We start from the raw sequence: 22,777 nt of genomic DNA on the forward strand, positions 1-22,777 counted from the left end.
CGCTGGCAGCCTTGAATGACCATTCTTAAAGTTGAAAGGGTCTAAATCTGAATCACCATTTTTAAAGTTGTATATATATATTGCTGTACATTGTTAAACAAAGCACTAATTAGCTCCGATCTTACAAACTGCCTTATATTGTTCCTCTTCTGCTTGTATTTTCTAATCAGCGAAAGGCTTTTACGTGTTAATCACGTACGTTGTTTGATCCAAAACCAAAAAAAGAAAATGATGGCCACAACAAGAGCAGATGGGCAGGGAAGTGTTTCCCAACTCAGTATCCCAACCATTGACCTTAAAGGCATCCATAGCAACTCAGTTTTACGAACTGAAATAGTCGAGCAAATTCGAGATGCATGTGAGAAATGGGGTTTCTTTCAAGTTCAAAACGGAATTCCTGCTGAAATTTTGGATAGGATGCTGCATGGAATACGTGAGTTCCATGAGCAGGATAGTGATCTTAAGAAAGAGTTGTGTTCAAAGGATGCTGGGAACAAGGAGCAGTATATGTCCAATAATCGCTTTTTCAAATCTTCACAAGGAAACTCGAGGGATACGTTTGTGTGCTATATGGCTCCTGATCCAACCAAACCAGCAGACGAATTACCCTCAGTGTGCAGGTATGCATGGCACTACAAATTAATTAAATTTTTATATATGTAACATTTTACACACTCTAGTCTAACCGTGCATTTAGTTTATAATTTACACCTTTCAGTCTTTTACCATTACTTTCATCATTCGGTAAATGAAATTCATGAGTGAACTTGATGATTTCGAGTTGCAGAGATGTAGTGAATGAGTACTCAAAGCTAGTGATGGATTTGGGATTTACTTTGTTTGAGTTGCTTTCTGAGGCTCTTGGGCTCAATCCAAACCAACTTAAAGACGCGTACATGGATTGTGCTGAGGGACTTTCTATTATGGGTCACTACTATCCTCCATGTCCTGAAACAAAATTGACTATGGGCACCAACAAGCACACTGATGGAAGTTTCATCACCGTACTCTTACAAGATCAAGTAGGTGGCCTCCAAGTTTTATATGAGAATCAATGGATTGATGTTCCTCCCACGCATGGAGCTCTTGTTGTCAACGTCGGAGATCTTCTGCAGGCAAGTTCATTATTACAATTATATATATATATAGCCAACTTTTCACTGTACTAAATCTATCAATACCAAATAATAACAAAGATTTATGAATAAATTAACTTTCAATAAACTTATATCTTTGCGTTGTTTTTGTGCAGCTCATCTCAAATGACAAGTTTATTAGTGTTAACCACAGAGTTCTAGCGCAGAGTGTGGGCCCAAGAGTTTCTGTGCCAACCTTCTTTAGACCACATGCAGAAAACCCAAAAGTTTATGGACCAATCAAGGAGTTGTTGTCAGAAGAAAATCCTCAAATCTATCGAGAAACTAGTGTTAAAGATTATCTGAAGTACTACCTCTCAGAACTCGTAAAAGGGAACTCCGCATTAGAACATTTCAAGCTATGAAGGGATGTGGGGCCCATTTCTTTGGACCTCTTATCTGTGTTTTAGTTTTGTTGTTGGTTGGTGGTCACTCTGTATGTTGAGTCAATAATCCTCTCTGAGGGTCTCAAATTGTCTGTCAATAATCCTTGTTATTAGCTAATGGTCTTCTAATAAAAGTACTTCTTGAAGAAAAAAAAAAAATACAGTCGTCAGTCGTGACGTTGATGCCATAGCACAACTACCTAGTAATTTGTGATTTGGTTGATAGGGAAAGTTACCGCATAAAAATTGCTTATAAAACAAAAGTCCATTTCATGATGATTGTATATTGACTCTTAGAATAGCATAACCCAAAAAAAATATATATATATATATATATATTATTTTATTGAAATATAATTAATGCATATGTTCTTACGCTGACTTTTATGCGAACTTTTACACTAATTTAGGTCCCGTTTTGAATTTTTTTTTTTTTTTCACCAAACATTGACTTCGCTTTATATTTGTTCAGTAATGTCGCAGTCAAAACCTTGGAACTTCAGTCGCTGTCATTTTGTTACAAGAATGATCAATAGTACAATTCTGAAAACCAAAAAAAAAAAACATTTCTTCGAAACTCCCCAGTGATAAAAATCAATGTTTTAAAAACCGCCCCTCGAAAGCGCCTTGAGGCCAGCTTTAGAGCAAGGCGATGGTATTTTGCTTCAAGAATGAGAGGCCTCCTTCTCGTCATCTCCTCCAAGAGCTGTGATTGAGGCAGTCGACAAAGAGATGAGGATTGAGGAAGAAGAGAAGGTGGGTGAGCGAGAGGGGGCTTGGAATGAGAGGCTTCTCCTGTTAGGCCAAGGGTTTGAGAAGAAAAAGTGTATTTGTATGTCGTTGAAAAAGGAAGGAGAGCTGGGCTTTCAATTGGGCTTGGGCTTGGGCTTAGAACACTGATACAACCAAATATCACTAAAGGGAATACAGAGTTTAACTAAAACAACCACTGAGAGTACTTCCACCTCAAAGGGTAAGGGCAAGGTTTGTCACTATTCACGTGCATAGTGGCACCCTTATCTTTTTTGTTTTCACCACACGGACAAAGGCAAGGGCAAGGGCAAGGGCAAGGGCAATTACTATTTACTTTAATTTATTTTCTATTTTTTATACTTAAACTATTAATTTTGATAAGCTTTTCAGATAAGATTTTCGATTGCCACGTATCACTATTTATTATAAATTTCTCACCTAAAATTTCAGATAACATTTTCGGATAAAATTTTCGGTTGCTACGTGTCCATATTTTGTTATAACATTCAGATCTCAAATTTAAGATAAAATTTTTGGATAAGATTTTCGGTTGCCACGTGTCGATATTTATTATAAAATTCTAATATCATATTTCAGATAAGATTTTCATACTCTAAAATTGCTCCACGTGTCATCTCTGTATTCTAAATCCCTCTATAAAACTACACCATCAACTTAGACCTCTTACACCATATCTTCTCTATCATTTCATTTTTCAGATTTCACAAAACACATTATACTCTCAATGTCTAACTTGAGGAAGGTGTTAGAGAGGCAACAACTAGAAGATGAAGAAATTAGGCGCAAACATGCTAAAGAAGATCGTGAGTTGGATGAAGAGAAGGAAGAAGTTGTTTTAGCGGTGTGTATGCTCAATCAATCAAGGCAACACCACCGTCGTTGTGCCTCGAACGTAGACAGACATAAGCACTCTCGGGGTAAGAATCTCTTGAAAGATTATTTTATCCCAAATTCGTTATATCTTGATTCTTATTTTCAAGAGAGATATAGAATGCAGCCATATTTGTTCCAAAAAATCATGCATAATGTTTGCAATTACGACACTTACTTCGTTCAGAGTACGATGTTGTTAGAGTTTTGGGTCGTCTTCCGAAGTAAAAACTTACAGCTGCTTTGTGGATACTTACATATGGGGCATCTGCAGACCAGTGGATGAGATTGCTAGGATGGGGAAATCGACTATCCTAGAGTGCTTGGTCAGATTCTGTGATGCAATAGAAAATCTCTACACGAGGAAGTACCTCCGCAAACCTATGCCTAGGGACCTTCGAAGACTTCTACGAAAAAACGAGGCTCGAGGTTTCTCAAGCATGATTGGAAGCATCGACTGCATTGTAATGATAGTGGAAGAATTGCCCAACTGCTTGGCAAAGAGATTATGGGAATAGGAAGGACAAAAAAAGTATAATTCTAGAGGCCATTGCATCATTCGACACTTGGGTTTGGCATGCCTTTTTCGGACTTGCAGGATGTCAAAATGATCTCAATGTTCTTGGTCAATCTCCGGTATTCAACAATGTCTTGAGAGGTCATTCCCCCCACAAACAAGTTTATTGGGAGCTAAACCTGAGCCTTTTCCCATGGAAGAAAATCTAAAGCCCGACAATATTGATGGCAATCTACTCAATAATCTAGTCTCATATCATCGCTTGATTGGAAGACTTATTTATCTAACTATTACAAGACCAGATATTTTTTTTGCAATTAATATCCTCAGCCAATACATACACCAACCTCTCCAACCATATATGAAAACTGCCACACGTTTAGTTCATTACTTAAAAGGATCACCTGGTCCAAGTATTCTGTTATCCTATCATAATGAATTAAAATTGTGAGCTTTATGTGACTCAAATTGGACAAGTTGCCCCTATGACAAGAAGATCAACAACGGGTTATTGTGTGTTTCTCGGAACAAGTCCAATTTCATAGAAAATCAAAAAACAACCCACTATATCTAGGTCCTCATCAGAAGCCGAGTATAGGGCAATGGTAGTAGCTACATGTGAGCTACAATGGCTACGATATCTTTTACAAGATCTTGGTATATATCACATGTTTTTCCTAGAACACTTTATTGCGACAACAAGGCTGCCATATATATAGCATCAAATCCGGCCTATCATGAGCGAACCAAAAATATTGAAATTGATTGCCATGTTGTCTGTGAAAGAATTCAAGACGGAACATTACGTACTGCATTCCTTCCTTCTAGAGATCAAATCATAGATATCTTTACAAAAGCATTGGGCAAGGAAACTTTCCTACGATTAAAGAGCAAGTTAAATCTTTTAGACATACATGCTTCAACTTGAGGGGGAGTATAGAAATCAAGGCTTAATTGAGAGAAGACTTTAGATTAAAGTTAACGTTGTATAGATGTCTTACTTGGACATCAATTATTTTCCTTTTTTGTGTAATTACCTTAGACATAGGATCTAGAGATTTATTTCCTTTTGTATTCCTTAAGCTTTGTTATATATCTGTACTCTTTGTACAGTGATCAATACAGAAAACATTCACCATATTTTATTATATTTTTCTTGATCGATTTTTATCTTTAATCTTTTTTATGGTAAGCTCATTCTAATGCACCTCTAGTTTCTGTTTTTCTGATGATTTGAGTTGAGCTTATTTATTTTGATAAAAAAAATAACAAGTTAAAAGATATAACACCAACAACTAAGGAGGAAATACATTTGGGCTGAGATGGGCTCCAACCCAGTGTTGTGTTTAGAGAATAGGCTTAAGGGGCTTACTTATACAAGCCAAATCTATGAAATAAAAAATTAGCCCACCGTCTATCTAGAAATAAGCCTACCCCCATGTAAATTCATCAAGTATACTCCCTTCCCAACCTTTGGATTGACTTTGGAGTCCCTGTTTTGAGAATCATCAAATGGCTCAAGGCTTTTCACAGTGACATAATTATCCAAGTGATGCTTTCTTGTTTTTCTGTCATATATATGTGAAGCTTTTCAAATTTTAAAGTGTAAGATATTAATTTATTTTAAATCTTTAAAGCTTTCCTTTTCATTCTCTTTCCTCTGAGGTCCCGTTTGGGATTGCTTTTTTTCATCAAAAATCTGCTTCATTTTAAAGTTAAGCAGTTTAAGGTGTTTGGTAAAAATAAAATATCCTCATTATTTTAAAAGCAGTGACCTTTTGACAGTAGCTTTTAAAAGCAGGCTCTAGGTTGCTTTTCAAAGCTGCTTTCAAAAGAAGTAGAGATAAACCTTTAATGAATTTTTTTAATTCCCAAAATACCTTCATTCATTTTAAGAAATGACACCATCTCCACTTCCACATCCAACTCCACCACTTGTACCACCACATTCATTACCTCTACAACCACCGCCACCACCAACTCCACCATCACCACCACATCCTCCTCCTCCTCATCCTCCGCCACCACCACCACAACCACCGCATCCACCACCATCTCCACCACCACCTCCTCCACCTCCACCACCACCACTACCACCACCACCTCCACCACCGCCATCCCCACCACCACCACTACCACACCACCAACTCCACCTTCATCACCACTACCACCTCCCACTCCATCACCACTACCACCTCCCACTCCATCACCACTACTACCACCACATGATTAGTACATAACACTTTCAACATCATGTCTATTTTAGTCATTATTCACAGTTACAACAATTTTATATTAAAATTTACCAAATAGTTTTGACACTACTTTTTGTACTAACATCACTTGATAAATATTATTTACCAAACATGGAGTTACTGTACTTTACAGCTAATTATTTTCAAAGCACAGCAAAAACAACTTTTTTTTAAAGTGACAACAATCCCAAAGTAATAGCTAATTATTTGTTTCTTCACAGAAACATAAGAGCTTTCATCATTTTTCCTCATTCTCTCATCTCTTTCTTTGTCCTTCACTTATTCACTCTCTTCTATGGTCTTTGTTGTTGTTTGTTTGCTAATTAAATGACTTCCATTTTTATTTCTACTGATTTGTGTTTTTCTGGGGGTGGTTTGTTGTACTTACTTTTGTTGCCCCGCCTACCAATAAAAAATTCTAGACATTATATTATTATAGAAGAAGCCGATAAGTTTTTTTTAGCTTACCTCTAGAAAAATGCATGCTCGGCCATTGCCAACAACTCTACTTAATTGGAATTGGGATCACTATAAAAGGAACAAAAAGTTAAACAATATGGGTAGAATATTTTCAAAGTGTATTTCATTCTCCAAAAGAAGGTATTTATAGTACAAGGATGTAACCCTAATAGAGTCAAACTAAGAAACAAGATAAAAACCTAATTACACAATATCTATACAAAAAGAAAAGAAATATAATCCTAATAAACTAAGAAATAAATATTCTAATTAAGCTAGGATCTCTCTAACACAAAACACTAACACCTTTGCTTGCTCTAACCCTTTCCTATTCTTATCTTTCAACTCTGAAATCCCTTCAGTCCACACGAGATACACAGCTGCAAAAAATGGTAGTGACAAGCTCCAAAGGCAGTGAAGCTGCTGGCGTTGGATCCAACTATGACCGGACAAGTGAATTAAAGGCCTTAGATGACTCAAAAGCTGGAGTTAAGGGACTTGTAGATGCTGGTTTGGCTAAAATCCCAAGAATTTTCATTCATGACCCAACAAAGATCATCAAGAACGAACCAATTAGCCCCAATGAGGGCTCCGGGTTCGGCATCCCAGTCATAAGCTTAGAAGGCATCGCCAAAGACGCAGGTCAACGTGCCCAGGTCATTAACCAAGTTAGACAAGCTTCTGAGAAGTGGGGGTTTTTCCAGGTGGTCAACCATGAGATTCCAGTCCAGGATCTGGAGGAGATGATTGATGGAATAAGAAGGTTTCATGAGCAAGAGCAAGCAGTGAAGGAGGAGATTTATTCGCGCGATTATACCAAGAAGGTTTTGTATAATACCAATTTTGATCTTTATCATGCACCAGCTGCTAACTGGAGGGATACCTTGTCTTGTGTTTTGGCTCCTCAGGCTCCCAACCTTGAAGAATTACCTTCAATCTGCAGGTATGTATGCGAGGAAATTGTTCTTATGCTATGCTGCCACTTTTTTAAAGTTCTCTTTTTATAATTTGTGTTTCAAATTAACAAATTTTATTATTATTTATATTATTTTATACAAAGGATCGTTTAAGTTATTCTACTTTACTTGTAAATTAATGATTTCATGTTCGAACCACCACAGCACTTCGCAGTGTTCGTATGAGAAATTCTCTTTCCTTGTAGTTTATACACTTGTATGGAAATGTTTTTTTTTTCCTTTTCTGATTTTATAACTTATAAGAGAACTCAGTTGCAATAATTAGATCATACATCCTTACCAACCACTACAAACAACTGTCTTTGGGATATTTTAACGATTGCAAATGACCAATTTGCAGGGATATAGTGTTTAATTACTCGGAGAAAGTAAAGAGTTTAGGGGCCACTTTGTTTGAATTGTTGTCTGAAGTGCTTGGGCTAAAACCCAACCACCTAAAGGACTTGGGCTGTGCTGAGGGACTATTTTTTCTGGGTCATTACTACCCAGCATGTCCTGAACCAGAATTGACGATGGGCACAAGTCAACATTCTGATAGTAGCTTCCTCACAGTTCTCCTACAAGACCAAATTGGTGGCCTCCAAGTCCTCCATGAAAATCAGTGGGTGGATGTTAAACCAATTCATGGAGCTCTAGTCATTAATCTTGGAGACATGTTGCAGGCAAGTCAAATTAAACCAAATTCTAATGAGTACTTATTATGTATAATTTCTAATGTGCATTTTTGGTGCAGCTAATCTCAAACGACAAGTTCATAAGTGTGAATCACAGAGTCTTGGCCAAAAATGTAGGTCCAAGAATTTCTGTGGCATGTTTTTTCAGACAGCATCTTCCACCGGAAAATTCTTCAAGACTGTATGGACCAATCAAGGAGTTGTTATCAGAAGAAAATCCTCCAATTTATCGGGAAACCACGGTGAAAGATTTTGTTGCGCATTACTACACGAAAGGGCTGAACGGGGTCCCTGCACTGGAATATTTTAAGATATGAAGCTAGGCCATGGATATATATGTAGGGTCTAACTAGGTTTATGCAGCAATGAATCTATATATGCTCTTGTTAAAAAGGAAAGCAATAAATTTTTCTTTTCGATCAGAATATTATAGTCCGTGTGATAACCATTTTAATTTTATTTTTTATTTTTTATTTTTTGTGCTAGAGTAATAAAAGGGAGAATGGAATTGAGGATGAGATTGAGAGAAATGATGAGAGGAGATGATGGAAGGAATGAGTAACAAAAGTGAAAACAAAAACTTGAAATAAAAACAATTTCAAATAGCTTTCAGTTTTTAAATTTTGTTTTCACTTTTGTTACTCTTCCCCCTCATATTTCCCTCTCATCTTCCTTTTCAATCTCATCTCAACTCTCATTCTTTTTTCTCTATATTTTAGCACAAAAAATAAAAAATTAAAACTAAAAATTAAAATTGAAATAGTTATCTTAATTTGTGAAGACAGATCCACGTTAAATCCTACCACCACAGCCACACAATTGCCAATTAATTGTCTTCCCCATGTCCCTCTAGAAGGAAGAATAAATGGTGGTTATAGCCAAACATTGTTGACTTTAGTAAGTCCATTAACATAAGCTAGCACATGTAAACTTCCATATATATATATATGATGCAATTGCAATAGCCTTCAGGCAAAGCTTCTCTTCTGCATTTGAAGCACTATAAGTTACCTGATTTAATGGTGTCCGAGAACTCAAGAAACCAAGACCGTCTTCAACAGCTAAAGGCCTTTGACGAGTCTAAAGCTGGTGTCAAAGGGATAGTCGATGGTGGCATCACAAAAATCCCACCAATTTTCGTCCGGCCACCGGAAGATTCCACAGGCGACGGCCCAAGTTCCGGCCAACCAACCCAAACCCAATTCAGTGTTCCGGTCGTGGACCTCGCTGACACTGCCGGCAGGCATGATGACGTAGTTGCCAGAGTCCGGCGGGCTGCGGAGACCGTTGGGTTCTTCCAGGTGGTGAACCATGGAATACCCAAGAGAGTGTTGGAGGAGATGTTGAAGGCCGCGCGTGGTTTCCACGAGCTGCCAAGGGAGGTGAAGGCTGAGTACTATAGGACGGGACCGGGCTGGACGGTCAAGTTTGGGAGTAACTTTGATTTGTATAAGTCAAGGTTTGCTAATTGGAGGGACAGTCTGCTTTGTGTTATGGGTCCTGATCCTATTGATCCTCAAGAATTGCCTGTGGTTTGCAGGTACATTGAATGAACATATAATTGGTGAACCCTGAACATATAAATTTGATGCCTCTACATGATTGATTCAATTGATTGTATACTAACATGCCATATCGAGTGTGTGTCTAATAGATTAACAGTTTGACAACATATTTTTATTAAGAAATACCATATTTAGTGTTATGTATATTCTAGCTTGAAAAAGTACTATGATTTTTAGATATGTTATAAATACTGATTTATGATTTTTTGTTTTTGGGTTTAATTTGCAGAGACATAACTATGGAGTACTCCGAACAAGTTGACAAACTAGGTGTCACTTTGTTTGAATTGCTATCAGAGGCACTTGGGCTCAAATCTGAGCACCTTATAGGCATGGATTGTGCAAAAGGGCCTGTTATTGTTAGCCACTACTATCCTCCATGCCCTGAGCCTGAGCTGACAATGGGAACTAGCCAACATTCAGATCCTTCTTTTCTCACCATTCTACTTCAAGACCATGTTGGTGGGCTCCAGGTTCTGTGTGAAAACCAGTGGATTGATGTTCCTCCTGTGGCTGAAGCTCTTGTAGTCAACATTGGAGATCTTTTGCAGGCAACCAACCTAATATATTTCTCAGCTTACAAATGGATCGTGACATTGAATTTAGCATTCTATTTTGAAAATATAGTTTCTAACGCTTGTGTTTTGGTGCAGCTAATCTCAAACGACAAGTTCATAAGCGTCAACCACAGAGTCTTGGCTAAAAACGAAGGACCAAGAATTTCTGTGGGATGTTTTTTCAGACATTTTTCACCGGGGAATTCGTTGTCAAGACTTTACGAGCCAATCAATGAGTTGACATCAGAAGAAAATCCCCCAATTTACCGACAAACCACTTTGAATGATTTTCTTGTGTACTACTACAAGAAAGGCCTCAATGGGGTCTCTGCACTTGACTATTTCAAGCTCTGAATTAGGCCATGCATATATGTTTATGCAATAATAATTAATCAGTCTCTTATGTATCACAAATGTGTGATTGAGTTGAAGGGTCTAGTACGTTTTAGTTTTCAATGTACATGTAATACAATACAGTTTCCTCATAAATCTGAATATTAATTCATGGACTTTGGAAATTTAGCTTCTTTTTTACAAGAAATATTTGTTAATTCTAAAATTACAGATATTCAACCGAAGGAAAAAAAGAAAAGAGACTAATATATTTTGAGTATGATGTCGTGGGGATTCGAACCTAAGACCATTGGTATGCAGATCAATGCCCTTTTCTACTAGGCCAGATCTCGTTGGCGAAAGAGACTAATATTAGAAAAACAAGAAAGGTGCTTTTCTATACATTCAATTCAACATCACCAACCAAGGGCGGATCCATGCTTGGACTAGAGTGGGCTCTAGCCCAGTGTTGACTTTGGAGAGAAATAAATTAGGCTTAGTTGTGTAAACTCAATCCAAAATAAATTAAATAATAGCCCACCACTTTTTCTAAAAAGCATCCACCATCTACAGCCAAATACCTTAATATGTGAATTACTAATTTTTTTTTTCTCCCTCTCTTCCTTGGTTTATTCCACTTTTGATTTGCTAAAATTATGTTTATATGTCTCTCGGATTTTGTTTTTTCGAATTTATTGATGTTGCTTCTTTGGGAAATTTTGAAATATGGACCCTCCCTAACTAAACCACACCATTGAGCCAAAGTCCTCGAGCTTCAAATTGTTCTTCATCTTAGCCTCTAAACTTTGATTTTTCTAGGTTTTCTTTGTTTGTTGTAGGTTTCTTTGTTCAAATATCTCTCTGAAAATAGTTTTTAATTTGAAGGAAATATATTGAATTAGGCAAAAAGTATACCACTTTCATTAATCTGAAGGAAATATTGCTTTATATATATATATACAGTCCTATTCAATTGAGGGATCCTTCAAATAATTTTATTTGTGGGACACTCTTTAAGGTACCCTACAAATTTATTTTTTTTCCGACAATCGAAATCATCTATTTTTTAAGTCTTTTTTTTTATAGATCATCCTTGAAAAAAATTAGACAAATCAGAAACCATTTAGACATCTAATGGTGTCCTACAAAATCAATGAACACGGTGCTTCAAAAAAGTACTAAAATTTTAATAATTTAATTAAGTGATCAAATTATATTATATTCAAGTAATTTTTTGTAGAGATTATCTTTGAATGAATATCTACAAAAATAGACGGTTTTGATTAATGAAATACAATATATGGTGGGCCCTACAAGGGTGTTTCTCAAATAAACTTATTCGAAGAATCCCTCAACCGAAGCTCACTGTATATATATACAGTTCCGATCTCTTGGACCACAGAAGTCCAAGAGATTGTGGTCACCCACCGTTGGATATTAATCCAATGATTCAAAAAAGTTTCTTAAAAGGAGTGCAAGAGTGAGTGAACAAACGGTGAGTGACCACAAATCTCTTGGACCTCTGTAGTCCAAGAGATCAGGACTGTATATATATATAGAGTCTTTCTCTTATCCGGATGTCCGGATTGTTTAGCATGCGTACCTCAATGTTTCTTCAGTTTTCTCCTCTTATATATGCTGCCAAATCACAAGCCACTACACTGTTATATAAAAATATCCAGTCGTAGAAGTATACATCTTCAAATCATTTTTTACAATGAAACACAACTGCAAACATTGGAATCCGCACACTAAACAATCCGGATGTCCGGATAAGAGAAAAATCTTATATGTATATATATATAATTTAATTAAGTGGTCAAATGATATCGGATTCAAGTGATTTTTTGTGGAGATTATCTTTGAATGAATATCTACAAAAGTAGACGATTTGGATTAATGAAATACAATATATGGTGGGCCCTACAAGGATGTCCTTCAAATAAACTTATTCAAAGAATCCCTCAATCGAAGCTCACTGTATGTGTGTATATATATATATATATATATATATGAGAAAATAAGACTTAAAATTGATTCCAACCGACAAAAAAAAAAATAGCCCACATCCCGGTAAATATTCCTGGTCCACCATTTCACCATTTCACCAACTAATTCCAATTGCTTCATTTAACATCATTGTGACTTTACCTTGATAGCAACATTCCAATTTTTTTAGAAAGAGCACAATGAGAGCAAAACTCAATCCTTAAACCTGTCTGCCCCTTTCCCGCTAAATAACAGAGGAAATGACATGATCAAATCCAATCAAAGACTAACGTAAATTGCAAAGCTCATATGTGGCACAAAATAGAAACACGTGTCTTTGCCTTCAAGAAAAGGCTTTTTGATAGGATTTTTAGTACTTTTATAAACAGGGTTAAAATCACATAAAATACTTGCAAGAACTAATTAGCAATTTAAGTAAAAACAAATTCCAAAAAACTACTTAAAATAAAAGGTCAAGAAAGATGATTATGAATTTGGTTGATTCTAAAAACAAATATTAAACAAAAGCAAATACGATTTAAGGAAAGAGTTTTGAATATCAATTTATAAAAGCACTAGGGTTTCACCATCACCTAGCAATCCTATGAACTTTTACCAATTACTTTTGATTTGCATATGCCACTTTGAAGGTTAAGTTTTCCTAATGTATATTCTATTTGGAACCTCCAACACAGAACGTATATTTAACATGCAACCCGTCCAGACGTTCGGATCAAATCTGAACATGAAAGATTCATTAAGTTTTGTGAAAACCCTTTGAAAAACCATGCAACCCTTAAGACGTGGTATTCATCTTAAGTGAAATTACAATTATTAATCACAAGAATCTATCATCAATTTCAGGGAACCTTCCGACCAAAATTGCATCCAATTACTTTTCTAAAGATCATAATGGTATTGTAACACCCCGACCCCAAATTTAACCCTTATTTAATTATTTAATTATTTAAGGGCATTTTGGTCATATTTTTAACCGGAGAGAGTTTGGGGCAGTGACTAGTATTTTTGGATAGGTCATACTGAGACGAGTTCATAGACACGTAGTGGGCTCGAATCGGAGTTGTAACTAGAGAGATATGGTCAAAAGAAGCCCAGTGGCATAATCGTAAATATTTCGAAATGAGATTTTTTATAAAATCTGGTTTCTCTCTCTCTCTCTATCTCTCTCTCTCTCTCCCGCGACTTCTCTCTCTCTCCCGTCGGCTCTCTCTCTTTCTCTCCTCGTATCTCCGGCCACCGACCACGGCTGTGGGCGGGGCCAGTACCAAAACGACCGGGACGACGTCCCCTTCCTTCCCCGACCGTTCCCTGCCGGCGACGCGGCCTGTGCTGGCAGAAAAATGCAGAAAACCGCCGGGAGGTCATCAAAACTTCAACGCCGTCGATCTCCCTCCTCCGGCCACCATTTCCGTCGACCCAGGTATGGATCTTGAACCTCTCGAGCTGTTCTAGCTGCCTGTTGGTTGGGTTTTGATCGATTCGATCTCTAGATCACTCGATTTTCGAATTGAAAATCGGCCGAAACTTCAGCCGCCGTGATCGGCCATTTCCGGCCACTTTTTGGGGTAGGTCCAAGAATAAAAGTGGCTCCAAATAGGGTGTTATACCTAGGGTAGGAGTTTGGAGCCGTGATGTTGAGATTTTCCGGGCGAAGCGTTATCGCTTTGGGCACCCACGCGCTGCCGGCGCGTGCGGCGGCGCGTGGGTACTGTAGAAAACGTAGTAATGTGTTCCGATGAGATCCTTAGGTTGTCACGAGTGCGTAGGATTTCGCGGATCTCAATTCGGACGTCGTTTGACTATCGAACGGATAATCGCATAGTGTGCGTTATCCGGGTTCGATAGGTTGGGACTGTTGGATGGTCCCAAATTTAATATATGTTAATCTAGGTATTTCTAGGATCGTGTAGAAATTCACGGATCGTGAATCGGAGCCCCGGATGTTCCGAATAATAATTTAAAGTTTATATTTTATATTAACCGTCAGATGATGCGATCATGAGAAATCCGACCGTCTGATCTGAACCAAACTCGCAGGACAAATTTCCTATACCTGGTAGAACCCATAGAGACTTTCGGATCGGAAATTGGAGGTCGTGGGTTCTACAGGTCCGTTTGACCAGGGTTAGAGTAGTTTGACCCTTGGTTGACTTTGAATCTCCCGGAGTAATCTCACCCTTCCGGGAGGGGAGGGGGATTATCGGGAGCTAGACTATTGTGGAGGGTTACACAATATAAGAATTAATTTATATAAATATAATTATATGTGGTTGTACAAGGGTACAACAGAGTCTAGAATGTCAGTTTGGAGTGCTATACGCACTACTGTAGGTACCTCCCCGGATTTTGGATTCACTACAAGCACCACCAAGTGAAAATTAGGTCCTACGTGGCGTAGGTTATCCGGCGTTGGGACAGGCCCCATACGTGGCGCTGGTTGTACCGGCGTATGGGGAGATTTGTGATATTATGTTCAGGTCTCACGTGGCGTAGGTTATCCGGCGTTGAGACAGACCTCATACGTGGCGTTGGTTGTACCGGCGTATGGGGAGCCATGTGATATTGTGTTGATGTCGCATGTGGCGTAGGTTATCCGGCGTGTCGACAGACCCCATACGTGGCGTTGGTTGTACCGGCGTATGGGGAGATTTGTGATATGATGTTGAGGTCCCGCGTGGCTTAGGTTATCCGGCGTTAGGACAGGCCCCATACGTGGCGTTGGTTGTACCGGCGTATGGGGAGATATTATGATAGTATGGCATGGTCGCACGTGGCGTAGGTTATCCGGCGTGTTGACAGGCCCCATACGTGGCGTTGGTTGTACCGGCATATGGGGAGATTATGTGGGATACAGAAAAATGAAATAAGATATCGCCCAAGTGTGGAATTGGGTTTTAGGGAAGAACTACGTGTGGCTTGATCCCTCAAGGAGGGTACGTAGGCAGCCTAAGGTTATTAGGTGCAGCCGCAGACTAAATATTAGTCATATTGGGTATTTGAATTGTTTGGTAATCGGTTAAGAATTATTGGAAGGCCGAAGGCCATTTGTGTGAATTGCATGAAATTATATTGTGCATGCTGCCAGTTGGGAATATTAAATGCGTTTTCATGCAGGTATAAATTTTGGGAAATGTCCAATTTATAGGGGAGACTCTGCCGAAATTTCGGCAGCAAGTCTCGGTTTTTAGTAAGTGGGTCTGGCATCGGGGTGATGTCAGGAATTCCAAAGGGTTCGTCTCGGGTTTTGAGAAAATTCGGGGCGGGTCCTTTCAGGTAATCATGCATCAAGACAATTAGATAGTTTAAAACAGTGATTAATAATTCAAGTAGGCATGCACTCATCATAAGCAATTAAATAAAAATCACATATTCATGCTAAGGTTCAAGGCTTCACCTTAGCAAAAGAAATTTAGTTACGCATACTCATAATTGAAATCCAAGAAAATATCATTAAGAAGAAAAGAACGAAAATACCTGAAAGTTGCGAAAACCCAAAACCCTAGCAATTGCTCTCCACAATGCAGAGTTCAAATGAAAAAGAAGTCCTTAAATTCATTGTGAGAAAGAGCTTAAATACCTCTTAAAACCTAGCTGCCAATGTAAAGCTTTTCTATCCCCACAAGGAAACTAATTAAAATAACATAATACTAGGAAATAAAGTCCAAATTAGAATAGGAAAATCTGCCCAGCCAAGTTTTGGCCGCAAATCTCATCCAAATCTGGCCTAAGATAGCTTGTTTTAAAGATAAAAATATTTTGAACACTTCTCCAGAAGGCCACGAACCCATCCGAGGTCATCTTAGGCTCCAAAAACGCAATAAAAGCCCAAAACGTCATTATTCCAACACCGCGCATTGCTCTTTTATTTTATTGCCAGAAAGTAACCACTTAGGTAGAAAAATCTGAAATTTTGATATGACCAAGCTAAGTGACTCACGAACGTCCTCCAACTGGAATTACTCCAAAATTCGTCCATTTGATTATGTTTTACTCCAGAGGAAGTCGAAAATCCTATATTAAAAATATAATTCAAAATATCAAAATTCTTCCAAAATACTAACCAAAATATATTAAGAATGGGGTTAAATATACAATATAAAATATACCCCTCAATTTTCAACCAAGTGCTAAAAAAGTTTGCAAGATTTTACAGGAAAAACAGGTGCATGAAAATGATCTCCGGGTACACAGCAAACGGAGACCGTCTGCAACAGCTAAAAGCCTTTGACGAGTCCAAATCTGGTGTCAAAGGGATCGTCGACAAAGGCATCACAAAAGTCCCACCAATTTTCGTTCGGCCGCCGGAATTTTGTGGCGGCGACAAACCAAATTCCGGCCATCGAACTCGAACCCAGTTCAGTGTTCCTGTTGTGGACCTCGCCGACACAGTCGGTCAGCGTGCTGACGTGGTTGCCGGAGTTCGGCGTGCCGCGGAGACTGTTGGGTTCTTCCAAGTGGTGAACCATGGGATACCCAAGAGAGTGTTGGATGAGATGTTGGCGGCGGCGCGTGGGTTCCACGAGCTGCCAAGGGAGGTGAAGTCTGAGTACTACAGCAGGGAGCTGCTGAGAAAAGTCAAGTTTGGAAGTAACTTTGATCTGTATCAGTCAAGGTTTGCTAATTGGAGGGACAGTTTGTTTTGTGTCATGAGTCCTGAGCCTCTTGATCCTCAAGAATTGCCTCTAATTTGCAGGTATGTCAGAGTATTGGGAGAAGTTCAAATTTTGGTCTAGTAAAATGGATGGCAATTTATTCTCATCCCACTTGGTACATGTTGTTTTTCATTTCTTTTTTGAAAAATCTAATTTGCAGAGACATAACTATGGAATACTCTGAAAATGTTCACAAAATGGGTGTCACATTGTTTGAATTGCTATCGGAGGCACTTGGGCTCAAACCTGACCACCTTATTGGATTGGATTGTGCAAAGGGGCATCTTGTACTTAGTCACTACTATCCACCATGCCCTGAGCCTGAACTCACAATGGGCACCAGCAAACACTCAGATCCTGACTTTCTCACCATCCTACTCCAGGACCAAATTGGTGGCCTCCAAGTTTTGTATGAGAACCAGTGGATTGATGTTCCTCCTGTGCCTGGAGCTCTTGTAGTCAACATTGGAGATCTCTTGCAGGCAAGCCCTAAAATTCCTCTAACAACTATGTGAAAACCGATTTTTTCTTTCCTTTCACAAAGCTATATATTGTGGAACTGTTCTAATATATGGGGAGGGAGATCGAACTTGAGTGCAGGGGCTGCACACTACTTTGGACAACGGGCTAATCCGCATCTGCAAAATCGATATTTTTTTTATAATTGTGACTAAATTCCGTGAAATGATTGTTGTGTTGTAATTATTGCAGCTTGTGTCGAATGACAGATTTAAGAGCGTAGAACATCAGGTGCTTGCAAACCATGCAGGGCCAAGAGTATCCATTGCCTGCTTTTTTACCCTACATCTTCACCCTTCGACAAGGTTGTACGGCCCCATAAAGGAGTTGTTGTCAGAAGATCGTCCGCCTGTTTACAAAGAAACCTCACTGAAAGACTTCATTGCCTACTACGATGAGAAGGGGCTTGATGGAAACTCTGCACTAACATATTTCAAGTGCCAAAGGTAACAAACAATGAATTAGGAAACTCATGCTATATTCTTCACTCTTGGATTGATGAGTTCAGATTACTAGTAGTAGGCTACTTAGATTTGGAATAACAGTTCAATTTGTACGAATTGGATACGAATGGCCACCGTATACGGAATCCATTGAAATTAGGCACCTAATGCATTGAATTTGTTGCTGTTTACCATGTGGTGAAGATAGGCTTTTACCATGTGCTTTTTGCAGAACGCCCCACAAAACAAAACCATGTATCTTTTTCAATTCAAGACACGTGTAAATTTGGGTTTGAACGGTATACAAGACGAAGACCAAAAAGACATAAGGAAACGGATAAGTTTTCAATCCGATATGTGTTTGTAGACTATATAAAATTGGAACAAAAAACATACACGTTCAAGGTCAGGCAATATAGAAATCACATTCACATATGAAAGAGAAAATTAGTAAAAACAATAATTCTTGCTAAGACCATGTATTAGCTAGTTCATACCTCACTCCCTCCGTATTTTCAGTCCAAACCTTATCATTAGATTCTTGATAAAGTCCAGAAAAAGCTCTCTTCCCGGAAGAGTCGCACGCTGTCTATGGCTGACAGAATTACCTTAGTGCAATGTGTTACTTCAGCCATCCCTATTTACACTTTGCAAACTGCTCAATTGCCTATGTCGGTGTGTAACAAGCTTGATCAGTTGAACCGGAATTTTCTTTGGGCCCATACTGATGATAAGGCCAAGGTTCACTTGGTCAATTGGAAGATGGTTTAAGCTGCACCAAGAAGATCATGGTCTTTGGGCTCAAATGTTAGCCAAATATCTCAAGGATTGTGATATTCTTTCTGCCAACGATAACCATGCTTCTTGTACCTTTAGTGCTTGGAGGGGTATCCTTTATGGTGCTCAGATTATTCGTCATGGTACCAAATGGAGGGTGGGTTCTGGTGATAATGTCAGATTTTGGACTGATAATTGGCTTAGTTGTGGGCCTTTGAACCAATATGCTGCAATTAAAGGTTAGTGACTACTCTGCAGATGACACCTGGAATGTTAATTGCTTACCGGAGTCTCTGCCTACTCATATTGTGCCCTTGATTCTTTGTGTTCATGTTGGATTTCTATTGAGACTGCATATGGTATTTCCTCCATTAATGAGGATCCTTTGATGTGGTCTTGGAGCTTTATTTGGAAACTTCACGTGCCTATTAGGATTAAGACCTTTCTTTGGGTTCTTTGTCATAAGAAACTCCTTACCAATTTGCAAAGACAGAAGATGGGGTTTAGTCAAGACACTTCCTGTCTCAGTTAATTGGAAGGATTTTTGGGGGGATGATGAGGTTCCTAATATTTCTGTGATTGATTTTGATTCTTGGCTACTTAAGAATTTAAAATCTCATAGCACCTTGCATGGTATTCCACGGCCGTTGGTCTATGCAGTGTATCTTCGGTTTGTGTAATGGCGATGTAAGGTGGTCTTTGAGTAGAATTTCTCGACTCCTGCTATCTCTCGTCGAATAATTATGAATTATGCTATGGATTGGTTTACTATCTGTAATCATACTCTTGATCTTGTTGCGAAGCAGCTGGTCCATTTGCATTGGATTGCTTCCAAGTTCGGGATTTTGATGCAGGACGCGTATGATCTAAATTTATTAGTTTCCTAACGTATTTGTTAGTTTCCTAGATTCTCTAGTTTCCTAAATAACCACCCCCATATAGTTCTTTAAAATTCATATTTGAATATTGAGTAAACATTTTCCTAGAACTCTCTGATTTCGTCCATTCGATCTATATTTCGTCTCCTCGATCTCTGATATTCTTCTTTGTTTTACTGTTTCTGTCCTTTATCTCGTCTTTTCGATCTCTATTTCTTCTTCTCGGTCTCTTATATTCTTCTCTGTGTTATTGTTTACCAAATTGATTGACTTAATTATTTGACCTAGGATCTGTAGATATTTTGTTTTCACAAATACCACGAGATGTCCTCACACTCAAAGAGTGTGATTAATCTCCATTCGAAGTTCGGTTTGCCCCTAGCCATAAAGTGCTTTCAACGAGTTTCAAATCTCTGCCATTGAGGCACCAGATAACTCAGTTAGAGATAGTGATTTGTCAACCGCACAACACCTTATGGCTGTGCCCTATTTCTTTTGATGATGAATAAAGTCCTCCTCATACTGCCGAGGTTTACTCACCCAAAACCAAAAAAAAAAAAAAAAAAAAAAAAAACAGAGGCTGTTGTCAAAAGGATCCGGACAAAGGCATCACCGCCAAACATTATTGAATAGTAAATTGTAAACTGCTGACCAAAACACATTATTGGATTTGAGTAATATTTAATAAAAGCGTGCATACATTTCTAATGAAGCCTTAACCAAAGTTCCATTTTGATTTCAAAATGTCCCCGAATTCAACAAACCAAGCCCGTCTCCAACAGCTAAAGGACTTTGACGAATCAAAAGCTGGTGTCAAAGGGATCGTTGACAAAGGCATCACAAAAATCCCATCAATTTTTGTCCGGCCCAAGGAATATTCCGCCGCCGGGGACCCAAGTTCCAGCCAACCAACCCGAACTCAGTTCAGTATCCCTATCGTGGATCTCGCTGACACTACCGGCCTGCATGATGACGTGGTCGCTGGAGTCCGGCAGGCAGCGGAGACTGTCGGGTTCTTCCAGGTGATGAACCATGGGATACCCAAGAGAGTGTTGGAGGAGATGTTGGCGGCGGCGCGTGGGTTTCACGAGCTGCTGACAGAGGTGAAGGCTGAGTACTATAGTAGGGAGCAGATGAGGAAGGTCAAGTTCAGGAGTAACTTTGATTTGTATCAGACAAAGTTTGCTAGTTGGAGGGACAGTTTGTTTTGTGTCATGGGTCCTGAACCGCTTGATCCTAAAGAATTGCCTGACGTTTGCAGGTATATATGATTCCTCATAATCCTATATTTTTTTTTTTTTCCTTTTTTGGGTTACTCATAGAATCCTATAGGCTTCATATCTCAGTAATGTACTATGTGTAATGCTAAGAGATAATGAAACATTTTTGTTGTTCTAACATGTTATGTTGCTAAATTGACAGTTTTTATTACTTAAGTAACCTGCATACATAGAGAATAGTTCGTGGACCAAACTCTCTAACTTGTACAAGTAATTATGGTTTCCCCATACATATGTTAAGATAGGGAGCATTGATTTGTGGAAAGTTGAAATTTGGATCTAGGTAAATGGGTGACAAATGATTCTCATCCCAGTTGGTGCATGGTTTTTTCTTTTTCTCTGTGTTGATTTAATATGCAGAGACGCAACCATGGAGTACTCAGACTATGTTCACAAATTAGGTGTCACATTGTTTGAATTGCTATCTGAGGCACTTGGGCTGAAATCTGACCACCTTTTAGGCTTGGATTGTGCAAAGGGGCATGTAATTCTTAGCCACTACTATCCGCCATGCCCCGAGCCTGAACTGACTATGGGAACTACCAAACACTCTGATCCTTCTTTTCTCACCATACTACTTCAGGACCAAATTGGTGGCCTCCAGGTTCTGTATGAAAACCAGTGGGTTGATGTTCCTCCTGTTCCTGGAGCTCTAGTTGTGAACATTGGAGATCTGTTGCAGGCAAGCCCCTTTCTATGTTTCAGCATGGTTCTGTACTAATGATCCTCTAATTGCTCTGATGTGTATAGTATTTGTTTTTTAGAGAGCCTTTTTCATCTATTTCAGGAAATTCTGTCTTCTATAAGATTGTTCTCTTGTGTCCTTTTTACTTTGTGTTGATAAATTGTTCTATTTAATGTTCTTGCAGCTTGTATCCAATGACAGGTTTAAGAGTGTGGAGCATCAAGTGCTTGCTAACCATGCAGGACCAAGAGTATCTGTTGCTTGTTTTTTCACCCTGAATTTTTACCCATCAACAAGGTTGTACGGCCCCATAAAGGAATTGTTGTCTGAAGATCATCCGCCTCTATACCGGGAAACCTCACTGCAAAACTTCAGTGCTCACTACGACGGAAAAGGGCTTGATGGGAACTCTGCACTAACACGTTTCAAGTGGCAGAGGCAACAATGAAATAAGTCACCTGTGCTGTAGATAAGTGGCTGTGAACATATGTTAAGAGTTCCTTCAAGTGGCAAAGGTCACAATGAAATAAGGCAAATATACCATATGCTTAAACTTTGCATTATGTTACAAACAAACCACATATGTTTGATAATGCAGTGCCCCTCTATTGATGCTTGTAGTTTATAAAGGCTGAAGCAGATTTGATTGCACAAATGGATCACCATTTTAATCTTTTGCACAACTTTGCTCACTCTAGTCTGTGGCACTCTCTCTCTCTCTCTCTCTCTCTCTCTCTCTCTCTCTCTCTCTCGCATCTTCTTCTTCATCTGTAAAACACCCCTTTTCTGCAACTCCCTTTTGGTTCAGGGGCTTCCCTGGAACTAACCCCTTCGGCTAATAAACCGGGTGTGTCTCTCCCCCGTCGAGTTGTAGAGAGGATTCCCCCCCAATTTTTGCTGGGCTTTTGACTTTCTTGCCTCTTGGCAAGTTTTTGTCTCACCCCTAGGTTTTTCAGGGCTACTTCTTAGCCTTTTTGGGCTGATCTTGGCTAGATATAATGTGATCTCCCACTTTTGGCCCCCTGTGGTT

General features: G+C 38.9%; 4 protein-coding genes across 4 annotated transcripts; all 4 read left to right on the plus strand.

Annotated features, from left to right (window-relative positions):
• Window positions 86–1,806, plus strand: LOC18790500 (1-aminocyclopropane-1-carboxylate oxidase homolog 1). Its single transcript, XM_007224437.2, has 3 exons — window positions 86–620; window positions 788–1,115; window positions 1,253–1,806. Exons 1-3 carry the CDS (start codon window positions 229–231, stop codon window positions 1,499–1,501), a joined length of 969 nt encoding a protein of 322 aa, XP_007224499.1. The 5' UTR covers window positions 86–228; the 3' UTR covers window positions 1,502–1,806.
• Window positions 6,547–8,507, plus strand: LOC18790908 (1-aminocyclopropane-1-carboxylate oxidase homolog 1). Its single transcript, XM_020566610.1, has 3 exons — window positions 6,547–7,340; window positions 7,715–8,036; window positions 8,108–8,507. The coding sequence occupies exons 1-3, from the start codon at window positions 6,787–6,789 to the stop codon at window positions 8,363–8,365; spliced, it is 1,134 nt and encodes a 377-aa protein (XP_020422199.1). The 5' UTR covers window positions 6,547–6,786; the 3' UTR covers window positions 8,366–8,507.
• LOC18788197 (1-aminocyclopropane-1-carboxylate oxidase homolog 1) lies at window positions 8,917–10,688 on the plus strand. The gene is made up of 3 exons (XM_007223305.2): window positions 8,917–9,588; window positions 9,843–10,164; window positions 10,267–10,688. The coding sequence occupies exons 1-3, from the start codon at window positions 9,068–9,070 to the stop codon at window positions 10,522–10,524; spliced, it is 1,101 nt and encodes a 366-aa protein (XP_007223367.1). The 5' UTR covers window positions 8,917–9,067; the 3' UTR covers window positions 10,525–10,688.
• Window positions 16,617–22,429, plus strand: LOC18789809. Its single transcript, XM_007221590.2, has 6 exons — window positions 16,617–17,206; window positions 17,326–17,647; window positions 17,877–18,131; window positions 20,508–21,043; window positions 21,423–21,744; window positions 21,932–22,429. Exons 1-6 carry the CDS (start codon window positions 16,680–16,682, stop codon window positions 22,193–22,195), a joined length of 2,226 nt encoding a protein of 741 aa, XP_007221652.2. The 5' UTR covers window positions 16,617–16,679; the 3' UTR covers window positions 22,196–22,429.

The sequence above is a fragment of the Prunus persica genome, chromosome G1 (assembly GCF_000346465.2).
Source record: "Prunus persica cultivar Lovell chromosome G1, Prunus_persica_NCBIv2, whole genome shotgun sequence".
Lineage (NCBI taxonomy): Eukaryota > Viridiplantae > Streptophyta > Magnoliopsida > Rosales > Rosaceae > Prunus > Prunus persica.

Coding starts and splice junctions, on each gene's coding strand:
- LOC18788197 (XM_007223305.2), top strand. CDS start 9,068: ATGGTGTCCGAGAACTCAAGAAACCAAGACCGTCTTCAACAGCTAAAG. Junction 9,589..9,842: donor GAATTGCCTGTGGTTTGCAG/GTACATTGAATG, acceptor TTTAATTTGCAG/AGACATAACTATGGAGTACT. Junction 10,165..10,266: donor ACATTGGAGATCTTTTGCAG/GCAACCAACCTA, acceptor GTTTTGGTGCAG/CTAATCTCAAACGACAAGTT.
- LOC18790908 (XM_020566610.1), top strand. CDS start 6,787: ATGGTAGTGACAAGCTCCAAAGGCAGTGAAGCTGCTGGCGTTGGATCC. Junction 7,341..7,714: donor GAATTACCTTCAATCTGCAG/GTATGTATGCGA, acceptor ACCAATTTGCAG/GGATATAGTGTTTAATTACT. Junction 8,037..8,107: donor ATCTTGGAGACATGTTGCAG/GCAAGTCAAATT, acceptor TTTTTGGTGCAG/CTAATCTCAAACGACAAGTT.
- LOC18789809 (XM_007221590.2), top strand. CDS start 16,680: ATGAAAATGATCTCCGGGTACACAGCAAACGGAGACCGTCTGCAACAG. Junction 17,648..17,876: donor ACATTGGAGATCTCTTGCAG/GCAAGCCCTAAA, acceptor TAATTATTGCAG/CTTGTGTCGAATGACAGATT. Junction 21,745..21,931: donor ACATTGGAGATCTGTTGCAG/GCAAGCCCCTTT, acceptor ATGTTCTTGCAG/CTTGTATCCAATGACAGGTT.
- LOC18790500 (XM_007224437.2), top strand. CDS start 229: ATGATGGCCACAACAAGAGCAGATGGGCAGGGAAGTGTTTCCCAACTC. Junction 621..787: donor GAATTACCCTCAGTGTGCAG/GTATGCATGGCA, acceptor TTCGAGTTGCAG/AGATGTAGTGAATGAGTACT. Junction 1,116..1,252: donor ACGTCGGAGATCTTCTGCAG/GCAAGTTCATTA, acceptor GTTTTTGTGCAG/CTCATCTCAAATGACAAGTT.